General features: G+C 41.1%; 2 protein-coding genes across 9 annotated transcripts in view; one reads left to right on the top strand and one right to left on the bottom strand.

The window, feature by feature from the left end:
* Positions 1 to 12,903, top strand: part of mms22l (MMS22-like, DNA repair protein) — a 28,381-nt gene extending 15,478 nt beyond the window's left edge. For both annotated transcript variants that reach the window (XM_034697135.1, XM_034697136.1), the window contains exons 16-26: positions 3,851 to 4,032; positions 4,367 to 4,517; positions 5,541 to 5,677; positions 6,756 to 6,898; positions 7,139 to 7,295; positions 7,446 to 7,591; positions 7,710 to 7,921; positions 8,239 to 8,405; positions 11,799 to 11,895; positions 12,068 to 12,235; positions 12,433 to 12,903. In XM_034697135.1, coding sequence (XP_034553026.1) covers positions 3,851 to 4,032; positions 4,367 to 4,517; positions 5,541 to 5,677; positions 6,756 to 6,898; positions 7,139 to 7,295; positions 7,446 to 7,591; positions 7,710 to 7,921; positions 8,239 to 8,405; positions 11,799 to 11,895; positions 12,068 to 12,235; positions 12,433 to 12,508 — 1,636 coding nt within the window. In that variant the 3' untranslated portion in view covers positions 12,509 to 12,903. The remainder of the gene's footprint in view (positions 1 to 3,850; positions 4,033 to 4,366; positions 4,518 to 5,540; positions 5,678 to 6,755; positions 6,899 to 7,138; positions 7,296 to 7,445; positions 7,592 to 7,709; positions 7,922 to 8,238; positions 8,406 to 11,798; positions 11,896 to 12,067; positions 12,236 to 12,432) is intronic.
* Positions 12,904 to 14,760: 1,857 nt separating this feature from the next.
* The window catches only part of klhl32 (kelch-like family member 32), a 41,330-nt gene continuing 28,719 nt past the window's right edge, over positions 14,761 to 27,371 (bottom strand). For 5 of the 7 annotated variants that reach the window (XM_034696957.1, XM_034696959.1, XM_034696962.1 and 2 more), the window contains 5 exons: positions 25,362 to 26,088; positions 25,159 to 25,217; positions 20,192 to 20,393; positions 17,872 to 17,966; positions 14,761 to 15,835 (listed from right to left, as the gene is read on the bottom strand). In XM_034696957.1, the coding sequence (XP_034552848.1) occupies positions 15,674 to 15,835; positions 17,872 to 17,966; positions 20,192 to 20,393; positions 25,159 to 25,217; positions 25,362 to 26,088 (1,245 nt within the window). In that variant the 3' untranslated portion in view covers positions 14,761 to 15,673. The remainder of the gene's footprint in view (positions 15,836 to 17,871; positions 17,967 to 20,191; positions 20,394 to 25,158; positions 25,218 to 25,361; positions 26,089 to 27,371) is intronic. The other 2 variants (XM_034696961.1, XM_034696960.1) reach the window with 1 other exon arrangement.

Genomic DNA, 27,371 nt, shown 5'->3' with positions numbered 1-27,371 from the left:
TGTGACATCAATCAACCAATCAATCTTTGCTTGTAAAGCCCAACAAACATTTTCATCAAGACACTTTCACAAACAGAGCAGGTCTAGACCGTACTCTATGTTACATTATTAACAAAGACCCAACATCAAGTCAGGATACGATCCAGTCCGATCTCATCTTAATCCACCATGAGCATTGCACCTTGCAGTATTTAGCTAGTTACAGCGGCAAGGAAAAACTTCCTTTAACAGGCAGAAACCTCGAGCAGAACCAGACTCATGTTAGACAGACATCTGCCTCAACTGAGTTGGAGTTGGAGTTGGAGTGAGAGAGGGAGAGATGATAGTGGCGAGATGGATATTAGTAGTTTTAGGTTCCTCTGCTCTGAGTTGAGTTGCTGCCATAGACAGCCTGCTGCTGTGGAAGTTCCAGACTCCAGTGGCAGCAGCTTACAACTACTACTACAACTCTCTCTCTCTCTCTCTCTCTCTCTCTCTCTCTCTCTCTCTCTCTCTCTCTCTCTCTCTCTCTCTCTCTCTCTCTCTCTCTCTCTCTCTCTCTCTCTCTCTCTCTCTCTCTCTCTCTCTCTCTCTCTCCAACCCCAACTCAGTCGAGGCAGATGTCTGTCTAACATGAGTCTGGTTCTGCTGGAGGTTTCTGCCTGTTAAAGGAAGTTGTTCCTTGCCGCTGTAACTAGCTAAATAATGCGATGCGCTCTGCTCATGGTGGATTAAGATGAGATCAGACTGAGTCCTGTCAGTAAGAGGGGACTGGATCTGAACCTGCTCTGTATGTAAAAGTGTCTTAAGATAACGTTTGTTGTGATTTGCCGCGATACAAATAAAGATTGATTGATTGATAGCCACTTGTATATCCTTAGCAGCTGGAGTCTAGAATGTCCACAGTAGCAGGCCACCTATGGCAGTGACTCACGTATATGTATTAAGAGGTATTCCCTGTAAAAGAACATACTTGGCTCAGGTCTGAGTACACACCTGCAACAGATACTTATGATCCTAGGTCCTGCATAATGGATGGATGGATAAAAATATTGTACTCATAGAGCACTTTTGTACTTTTACACTACTCATCACTTCAACCATGCACACACTGATGGCAGAGGATGTTAATGTTCACCGCTGACTGTGTCACTGGGAGCAATTTGGGGTTCATCGTCTCACCATAGGACACTTTGGCATGTGACTGCGGGAGCTGTGTTCAAACCGCCAGCCCTCAGATTGAGAGATGACCGACTCTTCTGCTGAGCCACAGACACTCAAATGGAGCAGCTGAACAATACGGGGATCTGAGATTAACTGAGATTGTGACTGAAAGTTTAAAAAAGAGTACAATGGAGAACATTGTTCCCCGTTATTAGGTGTGGGCTTATTTCCTGATATGCGCATTTAAAGATAGTTTTCACATGTAAAACTAAAAGATGAGTATAAGGTTGTTATAATGTTGTAATTTAAAGCATTACTGAGTCCTCTCAGTGATTCATGTAAGTGTATGATTGCTTTAAAACTCCAGGGTGTACATTCAACCCTCTCCACCCTGCACACAGACCTGCACACCTGCCCACACACTGAAAGTGAAACACTAAACATGAGTGTACTCCTGTCTTACTTCAGTACTAAACCTGTAACATGATGTCCTGTTAGCTTTGCAGATTCTCACACCTCACATCTCAGATGTCAGGGCTGGAGGGTGAGCATTTGCACATAGATGGCCAAAGGACAGACAGAGAGAGAAAGAGAGATATTATTTATATAAGTTTGAAGTTTTTATTTTATTATTGTGTCATGCATACAATCATATGCCCAGCCCGTATGGGCTTACAATACACCATAAGTTTGTTCAGTCAGGGTCAGAGTGCACAGCAACAACATTCATTGTAAGGAAACTGAGGGAGAAAATTATAACAGAATAAAAGAAAATAATACAAATAATAAATATTTCTGTAAATTATCTGTAGTTATTTGTAAATATTTTGGAAAGCTAAATGAAATTATCATTGTTAGTATTATTTTTGTAATTATTTTTATTGTTATTATTATTATTATTCATATATTTTCTTTCTTCTATACTAAAAAAATGTTAAAACTGCACAGCTGTGTTAGTTTAACATTGATCTTTGGTATCCGGTGTTATTTGTTATATTGTGTTATATTTCTATTTAAGCTTTAGAAATGATTACGTATGTTTTCCATGCTAATACAGCCCTTTGAATTGAATTGAATTGAATTGAAATTGAGAGAGAGAGAGAGAGAGAGAGAGAGAGAGAGAGAAAGTAGGAGGAAGAAAACTCCCAAAGCCCCTCTCTTATTCTCTTATTGCCCGGACCACTCTGACCCATTTAACCAAATCAAAAAAAGTACCATACTCTCTCTTTCGAATCTGTCCTGCCAAATTAAACATAATTCTTCGGCCTGGCAATTCTCGGTATCTCTTTGTGATTAATGCCTTTCCTGTGACACAATTAATGGGCAATTATGTAGCCTGGCAAATTTAGCTTGTGCATCATTATGTCTACTGAGAGCTGTGTGGAATCTGCACACATTAAGAGAATTATTCTGCCAATGGCGGAGGCAGCGGAGGGTCCGAACGTTCGCTCTTGATAGCCATCGCCATGGTGCTGAGGCAAAAAGCCAGTGCCGGGCATAATTCTGCAGTTGTATTCATTCCCATGACCCTCTGCTGTGGGTTAGTGGGAGTGTCACTGGTTGATGAGGTGAGCTGGCATTGGCACACCACACTGGAGCTGTTTTTCAGTGCAAATAATTAATCCCCATAACCTTGGCATAGAAAAAAAAAATCCAGATTTTGCTTTTGTGAGCATTTAAACCGCCATTTTTTTCAAAGTCAAGATAACTTATGACGCATCATGAAACAGTTCCACCCTATACTTTGTCTTAGAGATGCGTGGACAACATGTCAGAAAGTGTCAGCCTGTGCCTGTGTGTGTTTGTCTTTATTTGATATCTCAGTGTGCTGTATGCAGCTGCAGCGAGGGTTAAACATTGTCCCTAATGGTGTGTGTGTGTGTGCGTGTGTGTTTGTGTGCACACATTGTAAGAAACCGCAGTGAGGAGGATTAAGTGGGGTCTCTGACGATGTCTTGTACAATGAGGGTTGATGGGTGTGAAAGGCCCATTCCGCAGTAGTAACGAGGCTAATGAATTCAGACTCTAATCGATTGTCTCAGCTCTCTCCGGATTAGATGCAACCTTGCTGGAAGGGAAGACACCGCTGAGGTGTGCGCATGCATGTGTGTACCATAGCAGCAGGCTAGAGTGCATAGTTTAAGATAGGATGGAGAACAGCGTTGGTTGTGAGGATAGGGAAGGGGGGGGGGGGAGTTGTAGTTCCTTTTTTTTCTCTCCTCCTTCCCCAGCACACCTCAACCTCAATTCCCCACACCCCCATGCAGGCGAATGAGGGGGACAGGAGGATCATCTCCAGTCTAAATGAGATTACAGCTCCTTCAGCTGCTTATCTGGGCTAATGCCAGCCACTGTGGGGCTGCTGTAGCGGCTGGGGCCAGGGCCATGGATGAGCCAGAAGAGCCAAAGTATAGTCTGTGTACAGGGGATCAGCATTAGGCTCTACTTTATGCCTATAATATCCTTCACTCCTTCCCCACCTCCATCCTGCTTTGCTCCTCACTGCAGCGCACCGCCGCGCCCAGTAATCCCCCAAGGGAGAAAAGAGGAAAAACACATGAAGAAGAAGTGAAAGAGTCAAACAGGGGAGCAAAAGGATTTGAGGAAGTAGAGAGCGGAGTTATTGTACAACAGAGGGAGCCCTGTGTTTTGGATTTTGCATCAATAGATTTGTTTATCAGCTATGTGTGTGTTTGTGTCCTTTCAGACGGGTCCATCAGCGCGGTGTCCAGTCAGCATCCACATCGGCTTGGGCTCCCGGTAACACCAGTGTGGTGAAAGAGCGCCACCTAGCGGTAGCAGCAAAACTCTGGGCGCACTTCTTTCCTTTCCTGCGCAGCCTACGCCTCTCTCAGACCCCTCCAGCACAGCTGGCAGATGCTGCTGCAGGTCAGTTACATCCTCTAGGAGGGGGGAAGGAGGCACTGAGTGAATGAAGGGAAGGACACGGGGAAGGAGACAGGGTTGGAGTTTGGGAAAGGAGTTCAAGCAAAATGATGTGGTGCTCCATACTGATGACTTTCATTCCATGATGTTAGACATAAGGAGACAACTTTAATGGCTGTTTGGCAGAGAGAGGAATTTGATACAGAGGAGGAGAGAATCATTTAGGGATTTAAGGATTCACAAGAAATGAGCCACGCCGTTTGAGTCTAGAGGACAAGTCAGGACATGTGTTTAAACTTTACTTTTATCATGTTTGTAATGAATTGATATTTCTTAGGCTTCACCCTGTTAGCCTTTGATCTGCCCAGCTCTGCACCCCAGGATCTTCAGCCTAACCCAGTCCAGTCCATCATGCAATGCTTTGGTTGGGATGACATGGTCCACCCACTTCTGGTGACCCGCTACCTTGCCCATCTACTTCAAAACAGGTAGAGTTGACATTAACCTGTTACTATGCCTCAATCTGGACATTTTTTTTTTACAACACAACAGTTCTAATAGGAAAGCATTATATCAGTGAGGCAGCATGATGTAAACCTGTGTATCTGACACCTTTTTTTACGGTCAGCACCACTTGAAAAAACAGTTTTGAGTACTTCCTGTGGGTATATACGTAGTTACTGATTGATCAATAAGACAGGGACTGTCCTTCATATACATTATGTAAATAGATTTTAATTAAGAAATTGCAGTCATGCCTCTTAACTGAATACAAAATGTTGTGCGTCTTTAAAAGTGGACTCAAGGGCACAAAACAACGTGACTGTTTCACCCTCAAAGGTCCTCTTCAGACAGTGCCAAGTGATATTAAGGTGCCACAGCTGAATATAAATCCACAACAAGGACAGTCCTTGTATGTTTTGTTTAGAAGGACCAGCCTGCCAAGCTCCCTTTCATTACTGTTGGACCCATCAATGTGTTATTCATAAAATGAAGCTCTGATTTCATGTGTTTAAATTCCTCTCCTTAGACAGACATTTTACCCTCAGTCTATTTTTGCTTGACTCATCATTAAAAACTGATTTGAAGGAGACACCCAGATTTGTTTAAGATACAAGCAGATCCATAGATTAAAGCTCCTGTGGGTAACTTTTTGTTTGTGTTGGTCTTTGTCTACAGGCATTAAAAACAAAAAATAAAGGAATACTCCAGTGTTTTCTTTGGTTCTGTAGGTCATAGAGGCATTAGCATCAATTTCAGTCTATTTCATAACCAGTTAAGAAATTACTCAGTGCAGCTTTAATTTTTCAATAAATATTTAGATATTCCCCTTTGAGAATATAAACAGTATTAGCACTTCTGTAAAATAGGGCATCAAATGTGACTTTTAACAACCACATTATTGTAAAGTGTGTATATATACGTTCACATCTTCCCCATCACTGAAGACCACTTGTGTTTATTCAAAACACATAGCATTATTTGAAAGTGGTCTGTGTCTGTCTTTCCAGTGAGCTTCTGGCTTCAATGAGCAGTAATTCTGCTGTTGTGGCTGGTTCTGCACAAAGCCTTTCAGTGAGGGCCTGGTTCCGCTGTGTGATACAGCAGCACCTTCACAAGAACCAAGACGGGTCCGACAGCAAAACAGGTAACCCCACAGCCCATACCAGAAGAGCTAAGTCTTTAGAATGATTTAAAGTAATGGGAGCCAAACACCATTATTATTATTATTGTTGTTATTATTATTATTATTATTATTAGTAGTAGTAGTAGTAGTAGTACTAGTAGTAGTAGTAGTAGTAGTAGTAGTTAATTAAAATTGTCTTTGTTTAATTATCTTGTTTATTTGTTTTTATTTTATTTTTAATTCATTTTTTCTTTCTTTGTTTATTTATTTTTATTTTTAATGCAATTGTTCTTTCTTTAATTATTTTCTTTCTTTATTTTCTTTATTTATTTTTGTTTTATTTTTAGTTAAATTTTTCTTTCTTCGTTTTTTTATTTATTTTTATTATTATTTTTAATTCATTTTTTCTTTCTTTGTTCATTAATTTTTTTATTTTTAATGCAATGTTCTTTCTTTAATTATTTTCTTTCTTTCTTTATTTTATTTCTTTCTTTTTATTTTATTTTATTTTTAGTTAAATTTATTCTTTCTTCGTTTCTTTATTCTTATTATTATTTTTTTTAATTCATTCTTTTCTTTCTTTGTTTTTTTTATTTATTTTTAATTCAATTGTTCTTTCTTTAATTTTTTTATTCATGTATTTATTTTTAGCTTTATGCTTATATCTTATCTTTGTAGAAGTTACTTTTTTTTTCACCTGTGTGTATTGCCTGGTTCCATCCCAGCTCCCACAGTCCAGTGCCCTGTCCTTGGGCAAGACACAGAATCCAAGTTGCTCAGGGTGACAGCAGATGGTGTGTGAATGCATATTAATGGGTGTAGTTTAATACTGTACTGTACTGTGAAGGTGCTTGATGTCGTTGCGTAGTGGTTATTGTGACGTACTGTTTGGCACTGTCGCTGTCTCCTGTGCAGGTACTACTCATGTAAATCAGCTTATAGCTAACTCCAGTATAGCTAAATGGCTGTAATGGTATTGATGGTCATCCAGTATAGCATTCTCTGCCATCAGTGTATGAATGTGGTGCTTATATGACATGTAGTGTAAAAGTGCTTTGACTGGTTGGAAAGACCATTCACCTTGTGCCGATGCTTCCAGGCCAGGCTTTGGAGGAACAGCTGAGTGAACTGACTCGACTGGTGCTGAGACTTCCTGAGGTGGACGGTCTAATACAGAGAGCAGGCCTGCAGCCCTCAGCCACTAGGCAACAACCCTCTTTAGTCCTGGAGATGTTTGTCAAGGTAATACATACTCGCATCTGTCACATATCCTGCAATCTTCTAAAGGGGTCAGAAAAGGTAAATGCAGTACTTGTGCACTTATTATAGGTGTATAAGACTTCTAATAACCAGTGTGTTTAAATAAACGTCTCTGCCCCTTTACTAAGTCTGTGTCATACTCACCTTTATGTCACTTCTCTTCTGCAACAGTCTGTTTTTACTTTCCATCAATACATTATGTCTGCTTCCTTGTGATTCCAGGCTGTGGGCAGTGTATACAGTGGACTGCAAGTTTTGTCTGAGCGTTCAGCCATGGTGACCAGAGCCCTGGACTATATTGGTGACATCCTGAAACACATCAAACCCTCTATAGTCAGCAAGAACCAAGAGGGACTGCACCTGGCCTACTGGGCTGTAGGTAGGTGCACAGCTCATACACTTTAAATGTATTCTACTATAAGTGAAGATGCAGAATCTCTTCCCTCTTGTAGTTGTGTCTGCATCATAGGAGTCTTCACAGCAGTATCTCACTCTCTGGTGGTCCCTGTTTTTGTGCTGTCTGATTTAGGTTGCATAGTGAGGCACTGGAGCCCCCTGCTGGCCACATCTAAAGCTCAGCAGCTGCTATTTCGCATTGTGGATGGACTGCTCCTTCCGCACAACCTCACACAACAGGACAAAGCCCTCAGGGACAGCCTGCCTCTATATCTACAGGTTAGGACAAACATATTAGACAGGATCACAAACACAGTCCTGGAAGTGTTTGATTTTGTGAAAGAGACATGTCATTGTTTTGTTTCCATTCTCACACACATAACTTATTCCCCTGTAGGGTCTGTCAGTTGCCTCCCGGGTGTCTCAGTCGCAGGGAACCTACCTGAAGCAGCAGCTTCGTTCTGTTATTCGCAGATATCTGGACCATTTCCTCCCCGCCTCACCTTCCGTGGGCATCATCGCCAACCACCCTGTGCTTCTGAGTGCCTGTGAGGCCAACCCAACCAGCCAGGGAGTGTCGCTGAGGAGAACAATTCTGGAAGTGCTCTGGTAGGTCTCTGCAACCGAGATCTTGTGTGCCTGTCATGGCCCCCAGCTGCTTGGCTTTGACGTTCATTTCACATCCAGAATGTGTTTGGATGTGACTCTTTTCCAGCTCATCAACATATGAACAGTGTTTCAAAGTATGAGTGACTGAAACAGAAAAAAACGTCACAGCCAGATTTAATTTTATTTCACTAAGTTTGAACCAATAAGGACCTAACAGTGTTTTATCTGAGATTTTCTTGTCTCTCCAAAAATACAATTCCTCAGCTACAACATTCATGACATCTAAAAGTTGTTTCCTTCCTTATCCGTTTTCACAGTGAAAGCTTCCTGCAGTTTAAAGGTCATGCCCCTCCGCCTCGGCTAGCGTCAGTCCTGATGTTCCTCCTGGAGCTTCTGAGAAGAAACAGTGACTCCGACCCCGTCCTCCTCACTCTGCCCCTCCCCGCTCTGCTGCGCTGTGTGATGCTTGTCAATGAACCACAGGGTAACTAAGCTCATGCTTGTGCACATTCACACAACGTAATCTGAATCTGAGAAAGTGAAGGTTTTCAGAGCTACTTCTGAGAAGACTGCCTGCTGCTATGGACGTGCCAGACTCGAGCGGCAACAACTACTACTACTACTACTACTATTGGTCTAATCACTACCATCTCTCTCTCTCTTCAACTCATCTATCCCTCTTTCCAACCCCAAATGGCTGTCTAACATGAATCTGGTTCTGCTCTGTTTCTGTTAAAAAACAGAGCAGGTCTAGATCATACTCTATGTTAAATTATTAACAAAGACCCAACATCAAGACAGGGTAAGATCCAGTCCCCTCTTAAAGACAAGACTCAGTCTGATCTCATCTTAATCCACCATGAGCAGTGCACCTCACAGAATTTAGCAAGTTACAGTGGCAAGGAAAATCTTCCTCTTAACAGGCAGAAACCTCCAGCAGAACCAGACTCATGTTAGATAAGCATCTGCCTCGACCCAGTTGGGGTTGGAAAGAGGAGATTAAGAGAGAGAGAGAGAGAGAGAGAGGGAGACAGAGAAAGAGAGATGATAGTGATGAGATGGATAGTAGTAGCAGTAGTAGCTGTTGCTGCTGGAGTCCAGCACATCCGTAGCAGCTGGATTTTGGAACGTCCACAGCAGCATAATGTGACCAGACGTGCGTTTATTGCAACTTCCTTTCAGAAATGTTGCATTAAATGCTATTATCACATTTCCTAAAATGATCAAGATGGTAGCAAACATTTCCTTCAAAACGTACAATTTCCTCAGTCTCTAGTTTGGTGCAAATTATATACAAACTACAGTTACCACCCTACGATGGTATCCCTCTACCAACCAATCAGGTTGCAGGTTTACATCTATGTCTGTCAGGACTTCTAACTACACTGAGATGTATTCATTTATGTCTAACAGGACTTTAACAATAGGACAAAGGCACAGTCGCAATGACCTTGACATTCAGAATCCCATCAGTTAAATCCGAGTGGTTGATTCTGGCCAGCTAACAAATGTTGATAATCAATTATGTGTCCATAGGGATGTACACAATTAATCGATTATTGATTAATTGATTGTTAAGAAATGACTCGAAATAAGCATTTTTGTTTTCAATTTTCCGTCACGTGGAACAAACATCATGTGGTCTCATTTAAAATTCATCTATTAAGGAGGTGTTTTAAGTTTAAAGCAAGTTTCGATGTGAATCAGCCGTTAAAGGTGTTGGCTCATCATTTGGCGACTGTGGCTGTGCGTCAGATCTCCAGGTGTGCTTTTTAAAGAGTATCAATGCGCAACTGCTGCCAACAACGACACGGACATGAAGGTTGATAACATTAAACAGGACATTTCTCCACCTTTGGATACAAAGCCAACAGACTGGTTAGATTGCTAGTACGCTATGTTTGCAGACCAACAACATCAGAGCCGTCTGGGCTTTTCTACAGCTGGACTGATTCTGTCCCGGTTGTGCTCCCGGCTGACACATGACCGAATACACATGTTTATTTTCCTCAATAAGAATGAGTAGACAGAAAACTGGACACTGTGAGTCTGAAGTCCTTTTCTTTAGTATTATGAGCCTTCACTTTATAAGATTATGTCCATGGAGATTATTTACAGTTGAGGTCAAAATTACTAGCCCCCCTTGTGAAATCAGATAAAACCCTTGATTTCTCCATGAAAATGACCATTAAAAACAAGTGTTTATAGTTTATGTGTTTCCAAAATAACAAAGACAAATGTTCACTATGTTTGACTTGGATATCTTATTGATGCAATGAATTGAAACAAGAAAAGGTAAAAATGGCATTTCCAAAATGATTAGCCCCCTGGCCCTAAGTAGTCAATAGTGCACCCTTTCTGAGCCACACCGGACAACAACCTCTTCAAATAGTTCTTTACAAGGTTGGCACATGTCTCTGGAGGGATTTTGGCCCATTTTTCCAATGCAAATTGTTCCAGCTGGTCCAAAATCCATGGTTTCTGAGCATGGACATTCACTTTGAGCACCCGCCACAGATTTTCAACAGGATTTAGATCTGGGCTCTGTACGGGACACTCCAGGACCTTGGTTTTGGTGTCCTTTAAGAACTGTTTGACCAATTTTGACATAAGCTTTGGATCATTGTCTTGCTGGAAGATCCAGCGCCAACCAAAGCCTAGACTAAGAGCAGAGTTCTTCACATTATCCCTCAAAATGTCAACATAACTTTCTTTTTTCATGATGCCATGCACCAAAACAAGGCTCCCTGTGCCTGAGGCTGCAAAACAGCCCCACAGTACGATGCTCCCTCCACCATGTTTAATTCTGAGGACCGTGTTCTGAGGGTTGAAGGACTCTCCCTTTCTTGGCCAAACATGAACAACATCCATATACCCAAAAAGTTCCATCAGACCAAAGAATGGACTTCCAAAACTCATCTTTACCTTTCAAAGGTTCTTGGGCAAACCTCAGTCTGGCTCTGATGTGCCGCTCTTTGAGTAAAGGGGTTCTTCTGGGACGATGGTCCTGAAGCCCACTACGATGAAGATCCCTCACTACTGTGCTCCTTCAAACATCAACTCCAGAGGAGGTCAGGTCAGCAACAATCACCTTGGCAGATGTCCGGGGCTTCTTGCAGACATCTTCGACTACTTTCCTCCCCAAAGTTCTTGAAATCTTGCATTTTCTACCACGCCTAGGTTTGTTTCTAACAGAGTTTGTCTCCTTGTACTTTGCAATGATGCAACGTAAAGCTGTTCTAGACACTGTAAAACGCCTGGACATGACAGTATAGCCTTCCCCCTTATTATGAGTCTCCATTATCTTCTTTCTGAGCTCAAGACTGATTTCCATTGTCTTTGTTGTTAGGAGACAAACTGACTGCTCAGGTGTGTTTTAAAAATAAAAATTCACAGGGGGGCTAATAATTTTGACCACCCCATTTTTCACTATATTTGATATAAAGTTATCCTAAAAATGTATTTTACATTCCAAAATGTACCAAAGCTACTAAAGAACACTGGTGAATGTTTGCTTATATCAAGTTTTATCAATGATTCAAACATTGGGCAGAATTTAAGGAAAATGTTCCAGAATTCCAGGGGGGCTAATAATTTTGACCTCAAGTGTATATGAGCCTGATCGTTGATAATCAGTGTTAAACATGTTACACGTATTCAATACCGTCAGTTCTATGCATTTTGTTGCTGTAGAAAATATAATTTAGGGGGTAAAAAACATGTTTGTCATTGTTTTTGACTTAAGAATAATAATATTTTTTTTAATTGATTAATCGATAATTGATCGTTAAAATTTCCAAACATTGATCACATAAAATACTTAAATGTTCATCCCTAGTTCATAAGCATCACTGAAGATCTGTTTCTTTCTGTGCAGTGCGGAAGACGAGCACAGACGCCTTGCAGCTTGTAGTGGAGCGATGTGCTGTGTCATCCACAGACGGACCATGTGACCAGATGATCGCTGTCCTACGGTATTTAACATTTAGCCTTCAATATCTGCCCCTGAATTAGAGCTGTGTGACATTGTTCAAAATGTTGCATGCACTTTCATCACAACATTAAACTATCTACATATGCTTCGTTCATACATCAATGCTAATTCATCCTTTGTTGTTACTGTTCGTCTCATCCTCATGCTCCTAGGTCATTCGTGGCTGAGAATGAAGGAGTCTACGATCGGCAGGCATACAGCGTCCTTGAGACGGTGGCTGTTTTGGATCCCTGTGTTGTTCAAGCTCTCATCCCCAACCTGTCTCTAAGTCTAAGAAATACTGAGCACAAGAGAGGGCTGGGCAAGAACATTGCCTTGAGGTGAGCAAACAGATGAATCACATCCCCAAAGCCACAAAGACAGGCAAAGACATCGCCTTAAACTATTCTTAAGTTGTCTAGACAATGAACGGGTGTTGTGTACTGAACTGAACTAGAGATACTTTGTAGTTGAATGCCTTTTTTTTTTGGAGTGTGGTGTGTGTACTAACTTAGTACTCTATCTCTCTGTGTAACAGGAGTGCCTATAGGAAGTTGCTGAGCCTTCTCGGGGAGTGTGGGCAGGCAGAGATGACCAGTCTGGAGGCAGACTGAAAGTTAAAAAATATATATAAATAGCTCCAAGACTTGTCGCCAGCTCCGAAAATGACGTTACTCATAAAAACCTTCTTTTTGATGCCAAATGTCTTCACTTGATCTTCAGAAAAGGGTGTAACACTGCTTCCTATGAAGGCATCTAAGTGTTTCATGCACTCCCTAATGTTGATAGTCCTCCGATGTAGTATACTATGAAAACATCATGAGTTTAAGTAAATGTGAATTTTCAAAAATGCTTATTTTTTCTCATCTGTTACCCTGATATGTCCCTTTGTATACTGAATATCACAGGATGTATGTATGTATGTATGTACTGTACAGATAATAAAAAGGGTGCAATTTAGCATCCATTGTCAATGAAATAAAATGTGACAATACATGTGAAAAGCTCACAGCAGTCTCTCCACCCTTTTCTTTTTCATTCTCTCAGGGAGAAAACTTGGGAATGTGAAGGGAGAACTCACTATCTGTGCTATACCGTCAGGTGCTGGATCAGTCTCTGCTCGGTTGGCACTCTTAAATTACAGATTTGATGACAGTCGTGGGTGAGCCCAAAGAGTTTGGTAGCACCAAGAGAAATAGTACAGGAGAAGAGTACTGTTTGTTCTATTTCTCCCTCTCCCCTTTCCAAGTCACAGCAATCTCCAGCAATCCGGCTTTAGTTTGCACCTAATCCCATGAAGTCTCACTCCTGTCTCCCACAATCACCAAGTCCCATTTTCTGTCATTGCTAGTCATTTTCCAGTCTCATCAAACTGTAATGTATCCCTTCTTGTGAGCAGGTTTCTGCTGCACATCATTCTTTTCCACCACCAGCATCAGAGATGGTTGAATCAATGAAAGAAAAGAAGTAGTGGTTATGATTAAAATTAGCCCTCACTTATCTTGTTGTGGACATTCCAGGCTCCAGCTGGACTCCATCAAGACGGTAAGACTCAGGCTGTTTCAAAACGGCCTGCTACATACTGCCTACGAATGTAGTAGGCAGTGGGTACTGCCTACCATATACTGCGTTTGAATTTAGTCTGTAGTCTGACTGTTCTGTTTGATCTGTTCTGCAGTATGCTGGGCCAGACGTCACTGGATTTCCGGTTTCAGAAAGCGGAAGTAAACAACGACCAATCTGATAGATAAACTGCTTCTTTAGCATCACTTATGATTAAAAGAAATAAGAAGTTGTTTATATGGGATTTCATCATTTTCACATCACATAAAAACTGAGTTCCCCGTCAAGAAAAAAGAAAAAGCAGAACGAGTGCTGTGCATTGTGGTAAACAGTACTTGAGGGAGACTGGTCCGATGCATACTGAGAAATTTTCCCAAATCAGTACGACATCGGGGAGTTTTGGCATACTGCAGATTTTGCACTTATTCACATACCACTTACTGAACTTTGTCCAAATCAGTACGTACTGCTAGTATAGTAGGAGGTTTCAAAAACAGCCTCAGTCTGATCTCACCTTAATCCACCATGAGTAGAGCACTTGACAGAATTAAGCTATTTACAGCGGAAAGGAAAAACTTCCTTTAACAGGCAGAAACCTCGAGCAGAACCAGACTCATGTTAGACAGCCATCTGCTTCGACCGAGTTGGGGTTGGAAAGAGGGATAGAGGAGAATAAGAGAGAGAGAGTGATGATAGTGGTGAGACGGATAGTAGTAGTTGTAGCCACTGGAGTCTGGGACGTCCACAGCAGCAGACCGTCTACTGCAGCGACTCAGAGGAACCTAAAGTTATGGAGCTATTGTCAGCTGCCGTAGATCGACCTGCTGTTGTGGACGTTCCAAACTCCAGCTGCTAAAGATGTGCTGGACTCCTGATTAAGCTACTACTACTACTAGTACTACTCATCACTATCATCTCTCTCTCTTATTCTCCTTTATCCCTCTTTCCAACCCCAACTTGGTCGAAGCAGATGGCTGTCTAACATGAGTCTGGTTCTATTCGAGGTTTCTGCCTGTTAAAAGTAAGTTGTTCCTTGCCGCTGTAACTTGCTAAATGCTGCAAGGTGCTCTGCTCATGGTGGATTAAGATGAGATCAGACTGAGTCCTGTCAGTAAGAGGGGACTGGATCATATCCTGTCTTGGTGTTGGGTCTCTGTTAATAGTTTGACATAGAGTACGGTCTAGACCTGCTCTGTTTGTAAAAGCGTCTTGAAATAACGTCTGTTGTGATTTGGCACTAAAGATAAAGATTGATTGATTGATCTTGATCCTGTCATTGTCCATATAAAATACTGTACACAAGTTTCATTAATGTAGCGCCTTTATTTTGAAAATCTGTCATGTATTCTTACAGATGTGTTGATTTGAACAGACGGTGAAGTTCAGGGATCACATGTTCTTTCCACTTTAGAATAAACTCAACAGATATCTTCTGAATGATGACAATGACCAGACATTCATATTGCACATAAACAGTCTTAGGTCCTGAGCATGACAGAAATCTCACACAGGTAGATAACATACTCACATACAGCAGAGTGTCATCGCTGATAAAGGGAAGTCAAGTCATTTTCTTTTACCTTACTTCAATTCTATAAAATAATATGGTCATTTTTGCACTGATGAGCTTTGGCCTCCCTCAACTGATACTTCTTAAACCAACTTGTAATTTCAAAGCACATGCAATTTAATGACACAACCGGTGTTGTCCTCTATATATTGAAAAAATATGCCCAACATATTTTTCAGGCTGATTATAGAGCAATTATAGAGCTTTGGTAGAAATGTTCTGCAGTGATTTTAGCTCTGACAGCCCTATAACAGGTTGTAAAAAGGAATCTCTTAAACGCATAGACTCATAGATGTGTCTGCTTACCACTTCCTTGGATTGGTCGTTGCTGCAACGTGTTCTTGTGGAATTATATTCACTCTTTGTCATCGTAAATGTTGCTTCTGTCCTCGGGGACTTACAACAGATATGCAGTATTGAGATATACTTGTTCTTCAGTTTCCCAGAAGCTTGCAGGAAAACATGGCTTCAAAGAATAGCATAGTATTTTTTATTACATTTGGGTCTCAAAGAAATCCCAGCACATTTGTGTGACAGAGATTGCAGGCTCCCCAATAATGACTATGATCTGATACATTTGTGTCAGTCTCAGTGATGGTCCAGAGCGGAGTTGATTCCCCTCCATCATCTTGTTTTGTGTTCATGGTTAAACAGCACCTATTCTGTGATGGGGTATTTGTAGAGTCTGTAGGTTGGGGCAGGTAAAGTAAGGGGCAGGAAGGAAACAAGTTGCTATTCCATTGGAGGCAAATGGCAGTGTTGGCCCGTAGAAAACCTCTTCCTTTCCCTCTGTGCTCAGATCCAACACCTGCAGGGACAACATTGGTGAAAAACATGTTTCCACTCAGGAACATCAGTCTGAAGAATCAGAGCTCTCGGGCTTGTTGGTTGAGCCACTATTTGAGTCAAGCCTAAAATGTTTCAACAACTATAGGATTAAGTGCCATGAAGTTTTCTATACACATTTACACCATCCTCAGGAGTTGCATGTAATTTTGTTATGGTTGACATAACTGTATGAGGAAGGAAATATGTGCATACCTTTAAACCCTTTGTGCTAAGCAAACGTAATCATGCTAAAATATGTTACCCCAGTAAACTGTTTACATTCTACAGCCTTGCAGAGTTAAATTAAGTCTTTCCTGAAATTTTACATCAGATCAAGTCACAGTGAGTTTAGTTCATCTTGTTTTGTAGTATCATGGGTATAATAATATGATAATACTATGAATAATATTAATACTATTGATAATAACAATAATAATAATTATTATTATTATTATAACAATAATAATAACAATAAATTATAAATCATAGTACCATTATTATTATTATTATTATTATTGTTGTTGTTGTTGTTATTATTAGTATTGTTAAAATTATTATTATTATCATTATTATTATTATTTGTATTATTATATCGTCATTGTTGTTATCAATTATTTGTATTAATTAATATTTATTAACTATTATTAATATTCATTAATCATTAATAATTATCATATATTATTAGTATTATTTATTTTATTTTTTTAAATTGTTATTATTATAATGGCATCAGATTCTCTATCCTACCAGTTAATTGTCCATTCTCACAGATAGAGATGGATGTCTATGTTCATAACGCCTCAACCAGCTCATACACTACAAGCTCAGTTTCCCAAATATCCATTCACATTACTGTAATGACATACATTTAAAGATGTCTTTGTCACTCTATACATTTAGAGAAATATATTTTAGCAGATGGGAAATTCACTTTTCAAAAACAACAAAAGGGGTTTAAGTGTTCACTAGTCCACTAAAGGTCTAATGCAGCCCATCTTTAGCTTGTATAAATGTGCATTACATGATTTCAATCTAAAACATTTACACAACTCTCATTCCAACATTTGCAGTACACAGTAAAGATGGGGATATGAAAGGATAAGGGATGTACCAGCACAGCTCTTTATGATCTAACACTTAGAGCAGGTTTAGGTCCAGTGTCTTCAGCTGTCATTTTACATATGAAGAGATTGAAAACACAACTTCTTATGCAAAATATTTGCAAGATATACATCTGTATACATCTGTCCTGAGCTCTTTACTTTGAAAGGTATTACATTATCACTGTATCTCCAACAATGACCACATTCAGGTCTGTTATATTGCATTTTTTATTAGTTACATTCCTGATTATGTTCTACCAGGAGAATTATTTCAGAACGGCTTCATTCCTCCACCAAACATTAACCTATAAAGTCACGGGATCCTCGGAGGACTTTACACCTGGGTATGTTTCTACCTAGTACAAGTTTCTTTAAACATGTAATGTCTGTGAAGGTTCTCAGTCATCCAGTTCATGGTAATTCTACCAGTCCAGTTGCCTTACGGATCAAGCTTTGGATTAAAAATGTAATATGAGGTAGGAATCAGGTTGGCAGAGAAAGAAAAGTGAAATAACTAGCAGCAAAATTCAAACAGTGCTCTTTCCACCTCAAAGTCATATCTAAGTAACTGTTATATTTGTGATTCACTAATTTATGACAAAGAAGTGTGCAATACTTGCACCTTTTTTGATTTGATTTGATTATATTTGAAATGTTTTTAAATCTTATATTTACCCTTTGAAAGAGAGCTTAAGATTTGTAATGTTTGCAGCATGTTCAATGAGACTGTTGGCTGCAAGGTCTATTGCAATTCATTTCCATGGCTTTGGTTAGTGAGCTGCTATAGCTCCCTTCAATTTATGCACCTGATATGATCAGTAGGCAGGCCTAATTAATAACACTTCATTTGATAATTCTGGCCTATCACAACTGTAATGAAACTAAATATAAAACAAATCTTAAAGCACTTCACCTGGATGCACGCCAGAGGCTCATTAGTCCAAATGGAGTATCCTCCAACCACATAGATCCTGTCATCATGGACGGCAACTCCGGACTCGTTTTGACCTGGGGAGGACAGAATCGACACAATGTTTTACTGTGCCAGGGAGAGGGCACTCTGTCGATATGACTCCCGTGTCCCCCGAGGGGCAGAGAGGGAGATAAATGGAGAAAGATTGGGCAAGGGCGGGAGTGAATAGAGAGCAGAGATTGAGTCTAGGTTCTCTTTCCTGTGACTTTGTCATAAACTTTCACTGATACAACAGGAGGAGATGATCCTAGAACAAAAGAGAAAAGTCATGGGAAGAAAGGAAGGGGAGAGGGATAGTAAGGTCACCTGAACTTTACGATGTAAGTCTTCCAGTAAAGTTTATGAGATAAGGAAATATGATTGCATCTGACAAAGTGTTCGCTATAGATTCTGTCTCCTCTGTCTCCAGGGTGGTGGAGGAGGAACTTCATCATACCTCCACAAACCTGGAGGATATACAGTCCATGCAGCATGCCCATTGGTCTAAAGCAGGGATGTATGTGTTTTCATTGTACATCTTCTCACCGCCTACACACAACTGACAGAGAGGTATTCTGTAATGTTTGTATCTAATGAGAAGAAGACAAAGCAGATAACTTTACTCAACTGATGTGTCCAAAGACCAAATCATATTCATTGAAGATATAGTGTGTTTCAATTAGATTGACCTGGAGCCCATGAAAACAAGGTTTCAAATCTTAAGTAACATTCAGACTACATGTTACATCAAATCTGGAATAAGAGTGGAAAGACCTGCTGCATCAGTTCTGTGTAGGTGTGATTTGATCAGATGTAACTGAGAGTGGACTGGCAGCATGAGCAGCTACCCAGCAATAGTCTGAATTCTGACTTGTGTTCAATGTGAAGTTCTTTCTTTCTCATGAAATGACCAAAACACCTCCAACTTGTGGGTCTTTATGCTAAGCTAACTATCTCAATCAATCAATCAATCAATCAATCTTTATCTGCGCCAAATAACTTTCCTTTTAACAGGCAGAAACCTCGAGCAGTACCAGACTCATGTTAGACGGCCATCTTCCTTGACAGAGTTAGAGTTGGAAAGAGGGACAGAGGAGAATAAGGGAGAGAGGGAGCGATGATAGTGATGAGACACAGTAGTAGTAGCAGTAGTAGTAGCTGTTGCAGCTGGAGTCCAGCATGTCTTTAGCAGCTGGAGTCTGGAATGTCCACAGCAGCAGGCCGTCTACGGCAGCTGACAATACCTCCATATCTTTAGTTTCCTCTGAGTGGCTGCCAAAGACGGCCTGCTGCTGTGGACGTCCCAGACTCCAGTGGCTACAACTACTGCTATCCATCTCACCACTATCATCTCTCCCCCTCTCTCTTCATTTCCTCTATCCCTCTTTCCAACCCCAACTCGGTCGAGGCAGATGTCTGTCTAACATGAGTCTGGTTCTGCTCGAGGTTTCTGCCTGTTAAAAGGAAGTTTTTCCTTACCGCTGTAACTAGCTAAATACTGCGAGGTGCAATGCTCATGGTGGAGTAAGGTGGGGTCAGACTGAGTCTTACCATGTCTTGGTGTTGGATCTTTGTTAATAAATTTAACATAGAATACGGTCTAGACCTCCTCTGAGATGTCTTCCAGAATGTTTTTTTTAAGTTATCTAAAAAAATGTATGATCTATTTTTGTTTATTTACCTTATTTTCTTATTTTTAACTTCCTTTTTTGTTTGTACTGTGTATCATTATTATTTCTTTTTTATTATTATTTGTTGTTTGTATTTTTTTTCTTCTCTTTGTTGGTTTTGCATTACTTATATATCATTTGTTTACTTGTGGTGAACAAAGAAATACAGAAAAAATGCAACCAAAAAGTTGAATGGCAAAAGTTGTCTAAAAATAGTACATTCTACCCATTATAGTAAATATATTGACAAAAATAGTAGCTAAACTTGAAATAAAACCTTGAAAATAGAGTTTTCTGCATATAGGTAGGCTAATTTTCTGCAGACCAGCTAAATGGAGCCACATTAAATCACTTTGAGGAACAGTGGGGGGTCGCGAGTCTTTGGCACCTATATTTTGGGGGTCGTAGGCTGAAAAGTTTGGGAACCCCTGTACTAGAGTACAGATACAAGAGTAGTTATTATCTTCATTTGGCAATAAAAAAGTCAAACTACTCTTTTAAATGAGTAAGTTATAGAAGTTCAGACTACTTTTCCAGCAGTTGTATAATATAAATCTATATATTTCTCATGAATACATTTGTAAAAGTATGATCACGTGTTGTTCCTTTACTTTGCCCACCCGTGAGGAGGCTGAAGGAGCAGCGCGTCCATTGGTCCTGGTCCATGTTGTAGGAGTCGATGTGTCGGACCAGGATGCGGTCATTGTTGTAGTCCAGGTCGTTTCCACCCAGCACGTAGAGCTGCCTCCTCACCGCAGCCATGACGTGGTAAACTCGTCTCTGCAACATGGGACTGCGGGCCAACCACTGGTCCTGAGAAGGAGGTGGAGGTGGTGGAGAACGGATCAGGAGAAAAGCAGATGGAGGGAAGAAAGAAGGCAGAACATGATGTGATGGAGATGAGAAGAAGGTGAGAGGGAGGGAGGGAGGGAGAAACAGAGAGGGTGGGAAGGGAAGGGAAGAAGGATGAATAAGAAGATTAATATTTAAGCATATCCATGCATGGGTAATTGATGTATGCTCAGTGCTAGATAAATAACGTGACACTGGAGCTCTGGTTTGTACTAATGACTTCCCTCCCTGTTTCTAATCATATGTTTCAGCCACTCCATTTTACACCGAGGATCCCTGCTCATTTCACTAAGTGTGTCGATGCTTATTTTGTGTTGGTGTGTGTGTTTGATTGAGGAAGAGAATGAGAGTGTGCGGGTGTGTGTGTGCGTCTGCTGGGAGCTGACGGGTGGCCATCTGTTGAGGGTAGAGTGGGTGGGGGGTTGCTGTTGCTCTGGCAGGTGAATGTAGATTCATGGTGAATACAAATTAGACCCTCTCCCTCTATCTTTCACTCGCTTCTTTCGTCCCCTCACTTACACGCCGTCATGTACAAACACAGACCCATATGGATACGCACCCTACACATATACCCACTGCATACCTCCATATATACACTCAGGCCTCTTTAACAGCTGGCTCATATACAAACACAAACAACAACAGCATTATACTACATTTTACTACAGTTAGCTGTGTATGTGTGATGGTTCCAAATAAATAAATACATATTATTTTGTTTGAAACCATGATGCACAGAAGACTGCAAATTATAGATTTATGTGTGTATATCTATATATTTAAATATAGATATATTTGTATATCAATATAGACACACAGAGCAAGAGAGAGATGGATGATCATTTAAAAATCATAAATACATTAATTCACTTTTATATTCTCAAGTTAGCTCTTAATTTCTTCTACACAGTTTTCCTATTGTTCACAATGTCACTGCCTTCTATTAATTTCCATATGGTATGAAAATCAATTAGCACACTCTTGACATCTGCCTGTTGTGTAATCCATCACAGTGAACATAATGTCGGTATTAATTTCCTGAAGAAAAAACCTTTATTGTTACGTTGATGTTCTTTAAGTGCTTTCTTCCTCCAAAAGATATGAATGCTATCTCCTCATAACTACACTAGTTCTACAAAATGTATATGCAATCATAATATTGGCTGTTATGTGAAGTTAATTTGGGTTCATGCAGCCTAAAGTCACATTTTTGTCACATTTGTCTTATAAGACCTTAAATTATGAGCAATACAGAGGAGAAGATAAACCAGAGGAGATACACGGTTCTGCAAGGTCAGACATACACTACCAGTCAAAAGTTTGGAAACACATTCTCAGTCAAGGGTTTGTATTTATTTTAGTTATTTGAATCACTGTAGATTAATACTGAAGAAATCAAAACTATGAAAGAACATATATGGAACTATATTATTAACAAAAAAGCAGAATCTGTTTTATATTTTAGATTCTGTAATGTAGCCCCCTTTTTCCTTCATGACAGCTTTGCACACTCTTGGTATTCTCTCAGTCTGCTTCATGAAGTGGTCTCCTGGAATGGTTTCTAATTAACATGAGCCTTGTCAAGAGTTCATTTGTAGAATGACTTGCCTTCTCAATGTGTTTGAGACCATCAGTTGTGTTGTTCAGAGGTAGGGTCAGTACACAATGGATAGCCCTGTATGACTACTGTTGTAATCCAGATTATGGCAAAACCAGATTATATCATAGTTTTGATGTCTTCAGTATTTATCTACAATGTTAATTAAATTTATCTACAATTAATTAAACTAAATAAAAAACATTGGATGAAAAGGTGTGTCCAAACTTTTGACTGGTAGTGTATATGTATCTAAGAAAGTGGTTAAATGAAAACATGACTTTTGTTTACAGTTTCAGGTGAATAAATAACACTTGGAATGATTAATTGCATGACATGTTACACACCTCTGGGTGTACAGTGCTGAATAAGTGTAGGAGTTTCACTAACTAACAGGGCATCTACAGCAACACTAATGGCACTGAGAACATCAGACCACCATGTTAGGGTAGAACTTGATGACTGTTAGCATATCTGCCAGTTTCTAAGCCTATATCTATAGTTTCTAAGCCTGAAAACAACTTGACAATTTGGATGAAGCTTTCCTCCTGATTTTCGACAAAAAACTGACTACTACTGGATATGTTATGAATTTAATACTGCTGATGTAGCAGACATTTTGGCCCCCGTGATAGATAATATTTCTGGTCACCTTGCAAATCGCTGCTGTCATGCAGAAACCTCATATCTCCATGCATTATTTATTTTCATAATTAATGTTTTTGGTCACCCTTAGTGCCTGTCAGTGGGTATTACCACATTTCAGCCAATGACAAGCATTGAAAAGAGCTTGTGACTGGACCCTGTCAGTTTTGTTATTTGGAAAAAAAAAAATTGTACATTCCTGAAAAGCTGTAGTTGTGGAGATATGAGCTTTCAGCCCCAACAGCAGTGAAATGCAAATACAATATTCACTTTCACCCTTTCATGCATCGTGGTCACTACAGTGAGTGGACAGCAATTCAAGAAACATTTTCTTGCATATAGATTTGTTTTGATGGTTAAGTTGCGCATCAGTCACTACAGTGGCAACTAGTTCATCATTCTATACAATGTCACCTAATGAGCTGCCACTCTCTGTGCATTTTTTTTCCTCCAATCCCAGATTGCCGACAGCCAGTCAGAAATGCCAAGTTCCGCCTGAATCTCAGTTCAATCCTTCTATTTTAGGGGAGCCTTACAGGTAAAAAAAAATATGGTAGCATCAAGTACAATCTTAGGAGTCATATTATTCTTAAATTTTCAAAGTATTGATTTTAGATTAGGAGGAAATTCTGATGAATCATCTGTCCACTGAAGTGGACATCATGCATCACTGGCTATACTTCAGCTCCACTTTGTTCCATTACTGTGACTGATGCTCTTCAAGATACTTCATCATCAGTCACTCTTTTTGGCTATAAGTTAATATAGTTCAGTTGTTAAAACATAATTGCAGCCATTTGTATGTCTTTATGTTTTGTATTGCTCAATAGCAGAGTGTGATAGAAAGACATACAGGATATAAATAAACACAGTAACAGTGTTATCACTGTATTATTATTGATACAGGGTATTTTTGTAAACCAGAACGCATGGTGTCCACTCCAGTTGACATATGAAAATGTCTCATGTAAAAATGTGTTTTAATCTTGGTTTTTCATGCCAAAAGAGCAACAAAAACACACACACAAAAAAAATCCTAGTCATAATTCATGCATGGAAGGGTTAATCCATTTCTTTTTTTTAGTCTCCATCTTGCAAACATAGGTGCTACAGCCGCTAAAATACTTCATACATGCTAGTTGCTAGCTTTTCTCTGTTTGTTAATGCTAGGTGGCTATTGCACTAGTTTTGTCAGGGTCACGGGGGCAGCAGCCTCAGCAGGGAAGCCCAGACACTCCTCTTCCCGGCCACTTCCACCAGCTCTTCTGGGAGGATACCGAGGCGCTCCCAGGCCAGCTGAGAGACATAATCTCGCCAGTGTGTCCTGGGCCTTCCCCGTGGACTCCTCCCAGTCGGACATGCCCGAAACACCTCCCCAGGGAGACGCCCGGGAGGCATCCTGACCAGATGACCGAACCACCTCATCTGGCTTCTCTCGATCCGGAGGAGCAGCGGCTCTACTTTGAGCCTCTCCCGGATGTCTGAGCTCCTGACCATATCTCTAAGGCTGAGACCAGACACCCTGCAGAGAAAGCTCAATTCGGCCACTTGTATTCACGATCTTGTTCTTTCGGTCACTACCCACAGCTCGTGGCCGTAGGTGAGGGTTGGAACGTGGATTGACCGGTAAATTGAGAGCTTTGCCTTCTGGCTCAGCTCTCTCTTCACCACAACAGACCGGTACAGCGCCCGCATCACTGCAGACGCCGCCCCGATCCATCTGTCAATCTCGCGCTCCCTTTTCCCCTCACTCGTGAACAAGACCCCGAGATACTTGAACTCCTCCGCCTGGGGCAGAGACTCCCCCCCCCGACCCGGAGAGGGCAAGCCACCCTTTTCCGACTGAGCACTATGGCCTCAGACTTGGAGGTGCTGATCCTCATCCCTGCCACTTCACACTCAGCCGCAAACCGTCCCAGTGCGAGCTGGAGGTCACTGCTCAATGAAGCCAATAGGACCACATCATCTGCAAAGAGCAGAGACGGAATCCCAAGGCCACCGAACCGGACACCCTCCGCCACTTGGCTGCGCCTAGAAATTCTGTCCATAAAAGTTATGAACAGAACCGGTGACAAAGGGCAGCCCTGGCGGAGTCCAACCCCCACCGGGAACAAATTCGACTGCCGGCAATGCGAACCAGACTCTGGCTCCGACAATACAGAGTATTATGAACCCATCAATAGTCAACCAAAAAATTATGTTGCAGCTGAAAACCAAAACAAAGGGCAGATTGTTCTGGTGACACCGTCAAAAGGTGTGTGAATGTGAATAAATGGAATTAGGTAATACTGATGATCCCCTACTAAAGGAACCTTTGCCATCAGTATATAAACAAACAGTATATGTGAGTGTGTCATGTAAAAGTGCTTTGAGTGGTTAGAAAGACTGGTAAGTGTTCTATACTGTAAGTACAAGTGCTCTCCTATACATTGACAGAACTGTGTTGTTTAATTCAATATAGATTTAGAATGAATTTACAGTTACCTGTTCTGGATCATACACCATAAGTCGATTCTGGTACTGAGCTGTATTTGTCACCCCGCCTGTAAGACAAAGAAACAACACTCTGAGTTTTATCAATGAACTTAAGTTTGGGCTCAAATGTACATGAAGCAGTGAAGCAGCAGAGGGAACACACATGTGAGAGTGCCTGAGCAACACAGTCCTTTTTTCCTATCTATGTATACCTGAGACCCAGAGCAGGTCGTCTGCCACACAGCCGGCATGGCAGGACAGTGAGCGGTCAAATGGTTGGACAAACATCCACTTGTTCCTTTTGGGACAGTAGCGCTCCACAGACGGCAGCACCTGCCTCAGCTCGTTCCTACCTCCCACCGCGTACAGGTACTGACCCAGTGCACCCAGAACAAAGTGTTCTCTGCAGGCCTTCATGGGGGCAATCTCAGTCCAACAGTTACCCCTGGGGTCATATCGACAAGCGGTCCTTACTGCACATGTCCTCCCGGTGGCATGCTCCACCTCCCCACCCACAACAAACAGGAAGTTTCCCATCACCGCCACACAGTGGTGGCTGCGCCCAGTAGGCATGGGCGCCAGCTCGCTCCAGTTGGACCCACCCCCAACACGTACATGATCCTGTGCAGCCGGGTTGAAGTACCGCAGCTCTCTGACCCTGCTTACTTCCCGCTTGCGCCCACCAGCTATGTAAAGAGTGAGAGACTGGAAACGAGGCCTTGTGCGCGCTGACTGGCAGAGCGGCTGTGCAAAGGTGGCATGATGGTAGTCCAGGGCTTCTTCCACAAGTGCTGCAGTAGTAGGGCTGGACTGCACCAGAGGGTGACTGTGGGCAAGGTGATGCAGAGTGGCAACATCCATCAGGCCGTAGCGGATGTGTTGGAGTAGATCCTCGGTGTACTGGTAGCGACAGTCATGTTCCAGCCACAAAACCACCAACTAGAAGCAGAGAGAGCAGAGACTGAATGAACTACAGTTATAGACAGACACAAGATAGAAAGAAAAGAGTTGAATATTTTACATTTTGTCTGATAATATAATTCTAATTCACTATTAAACTACTGAGAATACTCTGGCATCAGTACTTTCCCTTTTGCTAAATTTGGAAAATGCTAATAGAAATCATCAGTAAAATAATGGATTCAAAAAAACACTGTGCTGTCAAAATGTTTTTGTTCCTTGCTTCTTTTGGTTCTGCTCTGTAAAATGTGTTGAACAATTTCCTAGCTCTTGAAGTATTTTGAAATACTTTTTGTTTTAAATCAGCCCTCTCTTCACTCTAACTTCTCTTATACAGCCTCTAAAAAGGGAGAGGGAATAAAATGTTAAGAGCAGAGAAAAGGGGAAAAGAGTAAACAGTGCAACAGGAAACAAACGACAAATCCTTGTATGTGTTGTGTGCCATTTTCACTTTCTTCTGATCTACGAGAAAAGACAACTTCTAATCATAATTGTTTTTATAGACACCTAAAGGCTATTATGGCAACGCTAAAGCAAGCCAGCACTACATCCATTCTTGTCAACAGACACACAAGTACTTATTAATCAGCAGCATTCAATATACAGACTGTAAATATCCACAGGCACCCTCTTTTGTTTAATGCAGGCAGACTGGGTTGCAGAAAAGGGAATTAATTGTACTTGAGAGAAGTGGAAGGTTATTTAGCTGCGACGAGGTGTGAATGTGGGCGAGCTGACTGGGAATCGCTGATATCAGGAAGGCAAAGTGTTTTTTTAATGTAATCTGAGAAGAAAAGGAGAGCGCGGTGCAATCTCTGGGTCAGTGGAGAACTGGTCAGTGTTGCTTTTAGATGCAGATAACTTTGGTTGGATGAGTCAGAATTCATATCAGGAAACAAAAAACGACATTTTGTTTATCAATGTGAACTGAACAGCTTTGTTTCCCCTTCAGTCCACTCTGCAGGTGTGAGTATGCAACAAACATGCAAGTCAGGATTGTCTTTTTGTGGTATCTGTGCCACTCTCCTGTCTCCACCACCCTTTCTTTATCGCTTACCCCTCCTCTCTCCTCCTCATTGCTCTGAAGTGACAGTATGTGTGTGCGTCTCTGAGTGTGTGTGAGCATGTGCACTACGGCAGCTGACTGTGAAGGTCACGCTGCATCACACAACTTCCTCAGGGCACAGAATAAATCAACTCCTTCTCCCTCCTTCCCCTCCACACTGAAAGAGAAAGTGCAAGATCGTGTGTGTGTGAGTGTG

The sequence above is a fragment of the Notolabrus celidotus genome, chromosome 12, assembly GCF_009762535.1.
Source record: "Notolabrus celidotus isolate fNotCel1 chromosome 12, fNotCel1.pri, whole genome shotgun sequence".
In the NCBI taxonomy this organism is placed as follows: Eukaryota; Metazoa; Chordata; class Actinopteri; order Labriformes; family Labridae; genus Notolabrus; species Notolabrus celidotus.
The sequence above is the reverse complement of the archived record's forward strand: the minus strand, read 5'-3'. Positions and strand labels throughout refer to the sequence as shown.